Source organism: Mustelus asterias, chromosome 23 (assembly GCF_964213995.1).
Source record: "Mustelus asterias chromosome 23, sMusAst1.hap1.1, whole genome shotgun sequence".
In the NCBI taxonomy this organism is placed as follows: Eukaryota; Metazoa; Chordata; class Chondrichthyes; order Carcharhiniformes; family Triakidae; genus Mustelus; species Mustelus asterias.
This window is the reverse complement of record NC_135823.1, coordinates 39,734,662-39,747,528: the sequence shown is the minus strand read 5'-3', so window position 1 is coordinate 39,747,528 and position 12,867 is coordinate 39,734,662. Positions and strand designations below refer to the sequence as shown.

The 12,867-nt window shown below is 50.5% G+C and overlaps 1 protein-coding gene across 4 annotated transcripts in view; it reads right to left on the bottom strand.

Annotated features, from left to right (window-relative positions):
* Positions 1 to 7,848, bottom strand: part of LOC144510659 (interleukin-4 receptor subunit alpha-like) — a 30,833-nt gene extending 22,985 nt beyond the window's left edge. Inside the window, exons 1-2 of one of the 4 annotated variants that reach the window (XM_078240346.1) lie at positions 7,529 to 7,848; positions 1,781 to 1,913 (exon numbers count right to left, since the gene is read on the bottom strand). In XM_078240346.1, coding sequence (XP_078096472.1) covers positions 1,781 to 1,838 — 58 coding nt within the window. In that variant the 5' untranslated portion in view covers positions 1,839 to 1,913; positions 7,529 to 7,848. Of the gene's footprint in view, positions 1 to 1,780; positions 1,914 to 7,303; positions 7,415 to 7,466 lie in introns of those variants that run through there. The other 3 variants (XM_078240344.1, XM_078240345.1, XM_078240347.1) reach the window with 3 other exon arrangements.
* Between the last annotated feature and the right edge of the window lie 5,019 nt (positions 7,849 to 12,867).

Below are 12,867 nucleotides of genomic sequence, written 5' to 3'. Positions count from 1 at the left end.
AGCAACATTCCTACAAACTCAAAAACCACTTAAAATAGTTAGCAACCATAACTATACTTGCTATAAGTATATATATATATCAGTCTTGAAGCTTCCAGAGAGATTTTGTAGAGAGAACAGCTTGCAGACTTCTGTCTTTAAACAAACCCCAGCCAGAACTCAAAAGCTGTTTTCCTTTGCTACAAACCTAGCTCCTCCCATTAACCACATTATCCCATGATCCTGTCAATCTAAATGAATACATGAATAGAATGATACAGATCGCATAGAGGCAAAACGTCTTTAGTTTAGAAAGGCATCAGTCATGTGTCAGTGCAGGCTTGGTGGGCCGAAGGGCCTGTTCCTGTGCTGTTCTGGTCTTTTTTCTTTGTAAACCCACCTTCCATTACTTTAATCAAAAACCTAGGTGACCTTTTCTTTTCCATTAGCTCTCCCCTAAGTAAACACTACGTGGCTAAAGTGAGTAATTATCCTACTTTCCCAACATCTGAGCAGCATTCCCACCAGACATACAAACTACCTATAAAATACCTGAACTTTAAACAGTCCCCTTAAATATAAAATATATATCCATAGCAATAGCACACTATCATTACACTCCCCCATTATAAAAGAAATGTGAAAAGATGGCTTCATTTTCCCAAAGCCTCCAGTTTTGCATACGACTAATACTCTATCTGGTATTTATCTTGTGACATCTAAGCATGTAAATTTAACAGTAGTATAGTCTAATTCAGTCCTCCTTTTCCACTGTTGAATGTTCCATCCATTTAAATCAAAATCATGATAAAGCATCTGCAACCCCCATGTTCTCACTTCCTGCCACGAGTATAATCTTCAAATTAAATGGCTGTAATAATAAACTCCATCTAACCAGTCTTGCATTTTATCTTTTAACTTCTACTGATTATGGTCAGTGTAAACAATTGTTTCTGATGAATTGCTGGCAACATAAATGCTAAATGTTGCAATGCCAATACCAAGCTCAATGGGGGCGATTTTAGCATCGCGTTGCGCCCGTTTTTGGACGTGATGTGGTGGTAAAGTTGGGCGTAAAGCGCTTAGCGCGATTACCATTGGTTTTCGTGATCGGTGCCATTTTACGAGCACTGGACTCTCGCCGGAAATGGGTGGGAGGCAGGTTAATATATGGAAATTTATGATAATACTATTTTACATCTGCTTAGCAAACCCGGAGCCCAATCGCCTGGGCCCGCCCTCCCTTTATGACCTTGCCGGGAAAGGTTTGAGCCGGCGAGGAATAGACATGTGAATGGGGAGCAGTCGACTTGGCCTCGCCGGTGGAACCAGAGGCCATTCAGGCCCCCAGGAGGCTGACAGCAAGGGGGGAGGGTGCCCCTTGGGCAATGTCAGACTGGCAGTGCCACCCTGGCACCTGGGCAATTAGCCTCATTTGCCCAGGCAGTGCCAGAAGGCGTGGCTAATTGGGGCAGGGCCAACAGGGATAGGCTAATGGAGGGAGGGGGCCCGCTGCCACTCTGCAGCGATCGGTGTGGGGGGGAGGGAGGGAGAGGGGGCCCGCTGCCATTCTGCAGCAATTGATGGGGGGGGGGGGCGGGGGAGGGAGGGAGAGGGGGTCCGCTGCCATTATGGAGGGAGAGGGGGTCCGCTGCCATTATGTAGGGATCGGTGGTGGGGCAGGGATTAAAATGATTAAAAGTTTGACCAAACACAATGTCCTTTTAAGTCACGTCAAAACATTAATGATGCTTTTTAACATGCAGTATCAATCATACAACATGCAAGTATAGTTACTCACCTAGACAGAGCCCAAAGCCAAGTATAAACAAACACCAAATCACAGGAATGCAACTCATTCTGCAGCTGCTCCTGGTCTCGCAATCTAGTTTCGGATGAAAATAACTCCAGCGATTTGCAGGTAACTGATCATTCTGTAAGGAAGGATACATTGTGTAAATGACCTGTCACTATCCAGGGAACTCAAATACCTGCCTTCAAGCTATTCCACCATAGAAACCATCACAGCCAAGTCTACCATCACTGGACAGTGACTGGGAGCAAAAGCTCCAGCTGAATGCTCTGCCTCATTCAGATCGCAGGTCTGAGGTTAGCTACCTCTGCCCCAGGAAGCTGCGGGGGCCGAGTCCTCAAACAATTTCAAGGCAGAGATTGAGTCAAGGCGGGAAAGTGTTAGATCAGCCATGGTCTTATTAAATGGTGGGGCAGGCTCGAATGGCTGAATGGCCTACTGCTGTTCCTATATTTTTAAAATACATTTTTATTGAAGATTTTTCCCATTTTTACAAATGAATGCAACAAGCCCTCAAAAACTGGTACAGTACAGCTTAATCATTTTTCCAAATATACAGGGAAACACCAACATAGATGGTTTGGATTATTCATTGTAGCCGGCACTTCCCACCATATAAATAATTAAAGGATATTTCAGAGAATGAGGATACCAGGATAAAGTCATGAGTATATGGTGTATACATTCCCCAATTCCAACTAAACTGGAAGTGCTATTGATGCAAAACAATATATACAAAAGTGTCCAGAGGGGCAAGAGATACAAAAGTGTCCAGAGGGGCAATTTTTTCACACAGAGGGAGGTGAGTGTATGGAACAAGCTGCCAGAGGTAGTAGTAGAGGCGGGTATAATTTTGTCTTTTAAAAAGCATTTAGATAGTTACATGGGTACAATGGGTATAGAGAGATCTGGGCCAAATGCGGGCAATTGGGATTAGCTTAGGGATTTTTTAAAAAAGGGCGGCATGGACAAGTTGGGCTGAAGGGCCTGTTTTCATGCTGTAAACCTCTATGACTCTAATATATTTTCCTATTATATATGACCTGTCTGTACCTTTATAGGACTAAGTCAGAAATTCTTTGTCCCCAAAATAACAGAAATACAAAACATATGTGATACCATTGGATCTAATGAGGGGTTTTCCTCACCAACTGTGAGGAGTCATAGGTCCATACCTACAGCCTCTATACCCAAACCACTTGCTCACCTCCATGCACTGGCACTACTCATATTAGCCATGATTAGAGTGAAGATTGCCATCTACTACATTCTACTATTATAAATGCAAGGATACAAGAAAAGAAAATGGATAAGTCTCACACAGCCTTATTGCGACACAACACATCCCTGAAACAAAAAGAGTACGCTGAGGGATTCCCCGGTTTCAAAATGCCCAGGCTTTCAGCCTTGGATCTTCAGGTAAGCGTTCTCCAAGGCGGCCTTCACAACACACGACAGCGCAGAGTCGCTGAGCAGAAACTGATAGCCAAGTTCCGCACACATGAGGATGGCCTAAACCGGGATGTTGGATTTATGTCACATTATCAGTAACCCCCACAGCTCGCCACAGCTTTCCCTCTGATCTTGCATAATATCACTAGCTGTTCTGTCTGGAGACAATACACATCTCTTTAACCTGTGTTTAATGTTCCCTCCACCCACATTATCTGTACCTTTTAAGACCTGGCTGGCTGTAGAGATTTGCATTCTAATTAGTATTCTGTAACTTGATTTCTGTGTGTGTTCTGTTGGAGAACAGATAACTACTCCATCTGACGAAGGGGCATCGCTCCGAAAGCTTATGGTATTTGCTACCAAATAAACCTGTTGGACTTTAACCTGGTGTAGTGAGACTTCTTACTCAATTTTAATTCGCCACTAGCCACACTGGGTGAACCTAGTGAATTCCCCATTTGGGCCACCAGGAGGAGATCCAGACACATGGAGAATCATAAACAAAACCATCTGTTTCAACAAAAAACTTAGAATTACTTTTAATGCACACGATGAATCAATTATTTCTTTTTTTCTCTCCTTTTAATTCACAGAGCATTGGTGGCAAGGCGATATGAAATTGTCCATCCCAATTACCCTGTGGAATTGACTTCTTGATGTGCGGCTGTGTGGGTGTTAGGTGGGGAGTTCCAGCGCCAATGTTTCCTTATCAGGGTGGTGAGTCACTCAAATCAAAGCAAAACCATTTCACCCCTCAAGCTCAGAAGTTGCGGACTCAGCTGGGTTACAGTTTTCACCGGTGTGTGGGGCCCGGATATCCAATCTTGGGAGGCATCATCGGCCACCCCAGTTATTCTCTATACAACCTCACATTTCAGGAAGGGTTCGAAATGGAGCTGTGGTCAATGTTTGTCCTCGCTAGACTGGTATCAATGGGTGTGGACAAGATCAGTTGAATAAACAGAGGACAGATACCAAACACTGGACCAGAGTTCCCCAAAACATCTGATCGCAAAAAAAGTCCACATTGACCTCAGTGCCGGGCTACAGAACTGGGAATGGCCCGGAATGATCGGAATACCAAGAACAGCCCGGAATGATCGGAATACCAAGAACAGCCCGGAATGGCCGGAATACCGAGAAGAGCCCGGAATACCGGGCTTTTGTATGATTGATAACACAGGGAGTGACGGGAAAACCGGGATTACTGGGGACAGGCAGCACCTGCCCAAAGGCTATGTTAGTTCTGACCATTTGATCTATTTATGCGCAATAAAATGGGTTTTAGTTTCCCTGGACTAAGCAGACCCTGTTATTGATCAGTGTCTGTGCTGGGATCATCTTTAACATCCACACAAACTGCCTTCACTCTCCATACTTAAAGCTGACACTCCTCCAAAGTAATGCCCCCCATCCACACAAACTGCCTTCACTCTCCATACTTAAAGCTGACACTCCTCCAAAGTAATGCCCCCCATCCCCCCCAGCTCTGTGTCCCTCCAGCGCTGTCCCCACTCCTCCCCGGCTCTGTCCCCCACTCCCCCCCAGCTCTGTGCCCCCCAGCTCTGTCCCCCACTCTCCCCCAGCTCTGTCCCCCACTCCCCCCCAGCTCTGTCCCCCACTCTCCCCCAGCTCTGTCCCCCACTCCCCCCCAGCTCTGTCCCCCACTCCCCCCCCAGCTCTGTCCCCCACTCCCCCCCCAGCTCTGTCCCCCACTCCACCCCCCAGCTCTGTCCCCCACTCCACCCCCCAGCTCTGTCCCCCACTCCACCCCCCAGCTCTGTCCCCCACTCCCCCGCCAGCTCTGTCCCCCACTCCCCCGCCAGCTCTGTCCCCCACTCCCCCCCAGCTCTGTCCCCCACTCCCCCCCCAGCTCTGTCCCCCACTCCCCCCCCAGCTCTGTCCCCCACTCCCCCCCCAGCTCTGTCCCCCACTCCCCCCCCAGCTCTGTCCCCCACTCCCCCCCAGCTCTGTCCCCCACTCCCCCCCAGCTCTGTCCCCCACTCCCCCCCCAGCTCTGTCCCCCACTCCCCCCCCAGCTCTGTCCCCCACTCCCCCCAGCTCTGTCCCCCACTCCCCCCCCAGCTCTGTCCCCCACTCCCCCCCCAGCTCTGTCCCCCACTCCCCCCCTCCCCCCCCAGCTCTGTCCCCCACTCCCCCCCCAGCTCTGTCCCCCACTCCCCCCCCAGCTCTGTCCCCCACTCCCCCCCCAGCTCTGTCCCCCACTCCCCCCAGCTCTGTCCCCCACTCCCCCCCCAGCTCTGTCCCCCACTCCCCCCCCAGCTCTGTCCCCCACTCCCCCCCTCCCCCCCCAGCTCTGTCCCCCACTCCCCCCCCAGCTCTGTCCCCCACTCCCCCCCCAGCTCTGTCCCCCACTCCCCCCCCAGCTCTGTCCCCCACTCCCCCCCCAGCTCTGTCCCCCACTCTCCCCAGCTCTGTGTCCCCCCAGCACTGTCCCCCACTCCCCCCAGCTCTGTGTCCCCCCAGCGCTATCCCTCACTCCCCCCAGCTCGGTGTCCCCCCAGTGCTGTCCCCCACTCCCCCAGCTGTGTCCCCCAGCGCTGTCCCCATTCCCCCCCAGCTGTGTCCCCCCAGCGGTGTCCCCCACTCCCCCCAGCTCTAACCCCCACACTACCCCCGCTCTGTCCCGCGCTCCCCCCAGCGCTGTCCCCACTCCCCCCCAGCTCTGTGTCCCCCCAGCACTGTCCCCCACCTCTGTGTCCCTCCCCCAGTGCTGTCCCCACTCCCCCCAGCTCTGTGTCCCCCCCCCAGTGCTGTCCCCACTCCTCCCCCGCGCTGTCCCCCACTCCCCCAGCTCTGTGTCCCCCAAAGCTGTCCCCATTCCCCCCCAGCTCTGTGGCCCCCCCAGCACTGTCCCCACTCCCCCCCAGCTCTGTCCCCACTTCCCCCCCCAGCTCTGTGTCCCCCCCAGCACTGTCCCCCACTCCCCCCCAGCTCTGTGTCCCCCCCAGCGCTGTCCCCACTCCCCCCAGCTGTGGCCCCCCAAGCACTGTCCCCCGCTCCCCCCAAGCTCTGTACCCACTCCCCCCCAGCTCTGTCCCCCACTCCCCCCCCCCCAGCCGTCGCCCACTCCCCCCAGCTCTGTCCCCCACTCCCCCCCAGCTCTGTCCCCCACTCCCCCCCCAGCTCTGTCCCCCACTCCCCCCCCCAGCTATGTGTCCCCCCAGCGCTGTCCCCCACTCCCCCCCAGCTCTGTGTTCCCCCACTCCCCCCCAGCTCTGTCCCCCACTCCCCCCCAGCTCTGTCCCCCACTCCCCCCCCAGCTCTGTCCCCCACTCCCCCCCCCAGCTCTGTCCCCCACTCCCCCCCCAGCTCTGTCCCCCACTCCCCCCCAGCTCTGTCCCCCACTCCCCCCCCAGCTCTGTCCCCCACTCCCCCCCCAGCTCTGTGTCCCCCCAGCGCTGTCCCCCACTCCCCCCCAGCTCTGTGTTCCCCCACTCCCCCCCAGCTCTGTGTTCCCCCACTCCCCCCCCCAGCTCTGTGTTCCCCCACTCCCCCCCCAGCTCTGTGTTCCCCCACTCCCCCCCCAGCTCTGTGTTCCCCCACTCCCCCCCCAGCTCTGTGTTCCCCCACTCCCCCCCAGCTCTGTGTTCCCCCACTCCCCCCCAGCTCTGTGTTCCCCCACTCCCCCCCAGCTCTGTGTTCCCCCACTCCCCCCCAGCTCTCTGTTCCCCCACTCCCCCCCCAGCTCTGTGTCCCCCCCCCCCCCCCAGCGCTGTCCCCACTCCCCCCCCGTCACCCTCTTCAATACTGCTCCTCCGACAATGCAGCACCACCTGCCCTGGGCAGTGTCTCCGCAAAGGCAGCACTCTTTCCCGCGGTGTTCCCCACCCCACCCTGCTCCGGTGCTGCCTCGATATTGCTCTGGAAACCTGGCTCCAGTCCCTGGAGTGGGATTTGAAGCCGGAAGCCGCGGAATGAATGCCCCAACGCGACCAGACTGTCCTCATTACCCTCATGATAGAGGATTGTGGACGGGGGTTTAAGGAGAAAACTGACCCTCACAAACACCCGGAGGGATTGGAAAGTACTAACCTAACATCAGGTTAGAAAGTGCTGGAAATGAAGAGGACACAGAGTTTCTGGAATGGGGAAAGGAGTTAACTTTCCCCAGCCAGTCTGGAGTGACTGTAATCTGGAGCAGTTTGGTCCATCCTATCTGTTTAAACACTCAGTACATGAAGAGTAAAACTGCTACCATCAAACCTCCTTTTCCCCGACCACCTTCAGCAAACCGAGAGCGGATTCGGAGCCCGGTACCTGAGAGAATATCTGACCACTTCAGCCTCTAGGTGTGTCCGTGTCGAGTCTGCTCGAGTTTGAGGAAGTCCAAAATGTAAAAAAGAGTTCCAGTTCAACATGCCAGATTTGCATACGGACTTGCCCTAGCAGCACAGCTTTATCCTGTTCCCAAGCTCATCCTGACTTATCAGTCAATGTGTTGCGTGCCTGCCAAGGAATTAAATCCTGTTGTTTGTGTTCCTCTGCCCAGCTCTTCGAGAATGTGTCAATTCGAACTGAGAAGAGAGCAGTCCCACCAGACATGAAGACAAATGATGGGGGTAGTTCCCCCAGAGTCTGCGTGGGTTTCGAAATTCACTCCTATTCTGACAGCTCAATGACTAATTTTCTGTCTGCGTGAATGATGAAAGCACTGACTGGAAGCTGGAGACATACAGCAATCTGGCTGCTTCCCATCAGGCAGCTGATTCACTCCACTGTAAGATTTTCTGGTATTACCGAATTGCTTGATTTTTTTTGGAAGTGGCTGGCCTCTATTGTGGGGAAAACATTTCCCTTGGGTTGGAGCAAAGTGGCCCGTATTTGGATCCTTGCTCCTGATGGAGAGTCAGCCAATGTGAAGAGGACAATCCAGGGGGACTGCACTGGAGGCATCTGCTCATCGGATTATCAAAAGCGGCAGATTCTTCCCAAAGATCAGGGCTGCTGACTCCCCTGAAGAGGCGATCGCGGCCTGGTGGTATTACCACTGGACTATTCATCCAGAAACTAGCTAATGTTCTGGGGACCTGGGTTCCAATCCCGACCCCAGCCTCCCACCCATTGACACTATCTACACTTCCCACTGCCTCGGAGAGCCAGCCAGCATAATTAAGGACCCCACGCACCCCAGACATACTTTCTTCCGTCGGGAAAAAGATTCGAAAGTCTGAGGTCACGTACCAACCGACTCAAGAGCAGCTTCTTCCCTGCTGCTGTCAGACTTTTGAATAGACCTAACTCGCACTAAGTTGATCTTTCTCTACACCCTAGCTATGATTGTCATACTACATTCTGCACTCTCTCCTTTCCTTCTCTATGAATGGTATGCTTTGTATAGCATGCAAGGAACAGTACTTTTCACTGTATATTAATATGTGTGACAATAATAAATCAAATCAAATCACAGCAAATGGTGGAATTTGAATTCAATAAAACAATATCTGAAATTAAGAATCTACGACCATTGTCGATTGTCAGAAAAACCCATCTGGTTCTAATGTCCTTTAGGGAAGGAAATCTGCCATCCTTACAAGGTCTGATCTACATGTGACTCCAGAGCCACAGCCACATTGGTTTACTCTCATCTGCCCTCGGGCAACTAGGGATGGGCAAAAGTGCTGACCAGCCAATGATGCCCATGTCCTGCGAATGAATAAAAATTTTGTTGTCATAGGTCTGATTTGTCCATTTGATAAGCAGAGTGGCACAAGCCCTGCCAGACACAATGTTCCTGTAGAATGATGTGGTAAGAAGTCTCACAACACCAGGTTAAAGTCCAACAGGTTTATTTGGTAGCAAATACCATAAGCTTGTCCGTAGGGGATGGCTTCTTTAACGTGTTTAGGGTGGAAGCTGGAGCCTTCAACCGATGCTATACACTAGATACATCGATGATATTTTCTTCCTTTGGACTCATGGTGAGCAATCACTGAAACAACTATATGATGACATCAACAAGTTCCATCCCACCATCAGACTCACCATGGACTACTCTCCAGAATCGGTTGCATTCTTGGACACACGCAACTCCATTAAGGACGGTCACCTCAGCACCTCACTGTACCGCAAGCCCACGGATAACCTCATGATGCTCCACTTCTCCAGCTTCCACCCTAAACACGTTAAAGAAGCCATCCCCTACGGACAAGCCCTCCGAATACACAGGGTCTGCACAGATGAGGAGGATCGCAACAGACATCTCCAGACGCTGAAAGATGCCCTCATAAGAACAGGATATGGCGCTCGACTCATTGATCAACAGTTCCGACGTGCCACAGCAAAAAACCGCACCAACCTCCTCAGGAGACAAACACGGGACACGGTGGACAGAGTACCCTTCGTCGTCCAGTACTTCCCTGGAGCGGAGAAGCTACGGCATCTCCTCCGGAGCCTTCAACATGTCATTGATGAAGACGAACATCTCGCCAAGGCCATCCCCACAGCCCCACTTCCTGCCTTCAAACAACCACGCAACCTCAAACAGACCATTGTCCGCAGCAAACTACCCAGCCTTCAGGAGAATAGTGACCACGACACCACACAACCCTGCCACAGCAACCTCTGCAAGACGTGCCAGATCATCGACACGGATGCCATCATCTCACATGAGAACACCATCTACCAGGTACACGGTACCTACTCTTGCAACTCGGCCAACATTGTCTACCTGATACGCTGCAAGAAAGGATGTCCCGAGGCATGGTACATTGGGGAAACCAGGCAGACACTACGACAACGGATGGATGAACACCGCTCGACAATCACCAGGCAAGACTGTTCTCTTCCTGTGGGGGAGCACTTCAGCAGTCACGGGCATTCAGCCTTGGATCTTCAGGTAAGCGTTCTCCAGGGCGGCCTTCGCAGCGCGCGGCAGCGCGGAGTCGCTGGGCAGAAACTGGTGGCCGGGTTCCGCACACATGAGGACGGCCTAAACCGGGATGTTGGATTTATGTCACATTATCAGTAACCCCCACAGCTTGCCTCCTGGGCTTGTAGAATCTCACTAGCTGTTCTGTCTGGAGACAATACACATCTCTTTAACCTGTGTTGAATGCTCCCTCCACCCACATTGTCTGTACCTTTAAGACCTGGCTGGCTGTAGGATTCACATTCTAATCAGTATTCTGCAACTTGATTTTGTCTGTTTGCACTGTTTGAGAGCACATTTCCACTCCATCTGACGAAGGAGCAGTGCTCCGAAAGCTTATGGTATTTGCTACCAAATAAACCTGTTGGACTTTAACCTGGTGTTGTGAGACTTCTTACCCTGTAGAATGTGTCAGGGGAGAGAGGAATGTTTCCCATCACTATCTTGCCGATCAGTGTATCTGTGTGTGGTGAATAACGGCTTGATACTTTCTCCAAGCCTTTGATGAAATAACCCATCAATAAATTCCTGAAGGTTGCTAGAGAGTATGAATGGTACACCAGACCTAGGCTCTTGCCATGGCAGCGAGTCCTAGAAAGGGGAGGGCGCAACCTTTATTAGGCTTGAAATATTTCTTTATCAGTTTATTTCCTCCATGTTGTGACGGGATTGAATTCCCCACAATACTTCACGCGGGTTCTATTCTTCAAAACAGTTCCTTATTTATTAGCCAAACTATTCATTTTGCTTCCACAACACTGATCCTGCAGTTCTGCTGTTTCATACTCTGTGCATTTTTACCCTATGGTTCTGTATCAGTCTGACTGGGTGACCTGTGGAGAGACAGCCCACAGATTGATAGGAATAACACTTCAACTTGGCCTTCAACTTGCCAGTGGGCAATAAACAGTTTGACAGGAGTGTGTCCTGTACAGTATTGCTGTCTCAGATTTGAAATTGAAGAGCTGTCAGTTATCGTGGTTGGATAACAATGTTATTATGCAGTAGAACATCACAGTTTTGATGCAGTTACATTTGCCCAGAGGTTTTTTGTCATTAACATACATTTATTGCCTATCGTTTTATTTCTACTGGGTCCATGCATCCCCCTTGCTGTTTGTTCTTTAATACTCTTTCTTGGGCATGTTGACTCCTATTGCCTGCTATTAGCAAAGGCAACTTAAAGGTGAATATTGGTGGTTTGTTCATTGCAGGAATCATACCAGAAGGATCCTACGTGGAATCAGTTCCAGCCCTGCTGTTTGGGTGTGGTGGATCCCAATACAATAAATAAGCTAGGAACTGGCCCAGTGCAATAGTGTGAAGTTAAGATCATAGGATCATAAAATATAGGAGTGGCCATTTTGCCCCTCAAACCTGCTCTATCTTTCAGTAAAATCATGGCTGATCTGATTGTGGTCTTAATTCCACTCTCCTGCTTGTCCCCATAACTCTTGATTTCCTTGTCAATCAAAAATCTGTTTAACTCAGTACTGAATATACTTACTGACCCTTACTCCAGTGCTCTCTGAAGCAGGGAATTCCAATTATTGACCGTTTGAGAGAAGAAATTTAGAATCAGAGGTTGGAACATAAAGGATTAACGTTAATCTGTTAATCTGAGTAGTATTGCCCACAGAGAGAGACCAAAAGAGAAAACGCTGGAAAATCTCAGCAGGTCTGGCAACATCTGTAAGGAGAGAAAAGAGCTGACGTTTCAAGTCCAGACGACCCTTTGTCAAAGCTAAAAGGCATAGAAAGTGGGAGATATGGGAGTATTGCCCACATATTGATGTAAGAGAACACATGACTTGCACTTGAGAGTGAGTGTAGTCTTGGACAGAGCTCTGTGTAGCAGCAAGCATGGAAACAGCTCTTATCTTGGACTGTTACTGTGCCCATGTATATAGTTTCTGGTAGTTAATAAATACTGACTGTCAAATTACCTAAGACTATGAATACCCTTGTAAGACCTTTGGGTGGCACGGTGGCACAGTGGTTAACACTGCTGCCTCACAGCACCAGGCTCGATTCCCGACTTGGGTCACTGTCTGTGTGGAGTTTGCAAATTCTCCCCATGTCTGCGTGGGTTTCCTCCGTGTGCTCTGGTTTCCTCCCACAGTCCAAAGATGTATGGGTTAGGTGGATTGGTCATGCTAAATTGCTCCTCAGTGTCAGGGGAACTAGCTGAGGTGAATGCGCGGGGTTATGGGGATAGGGCCTAGGTGGGATTGTGGTCAGTGCAGACTCGATGGGCTGAGTAGCCTCCCTCTGCATTGTCGGATTCTATGATTCAAGACCTAGCAAATTTGTCCAACACCTTACAATAAAATACCTCCTCAGCTCTGACTTAAATGAGGGCCCTTATTTTTAAACTGTTCCCCAGTTCTAGATTCCCCCACAAGGGGAAATATTCTCTCAGCATTGACCCTATGAAGCCACCTCAGAATCTTATATTTTTCAATAAGATCATGGCTGATTCTTCAAAATTCAAATAAGCCCAACCTGTTCAATGTTTCCACATAAGACAACCACTTCATCTCAGGAATTAGCCTAGTGAACTTTCTCTAAACTGCCTCCAAAGCAAGCTTCCAAATCTCTATGCTGTACTCTAGGTGTAGCCTCACCAATGCTCTGTACAGTCGTAGAAAGACTTTCTTACTTTGCCACTTCATCCCCCTTGCAATAAAGGTCAACATTCCATTTACCTTCCTAATTACTTGCCGTA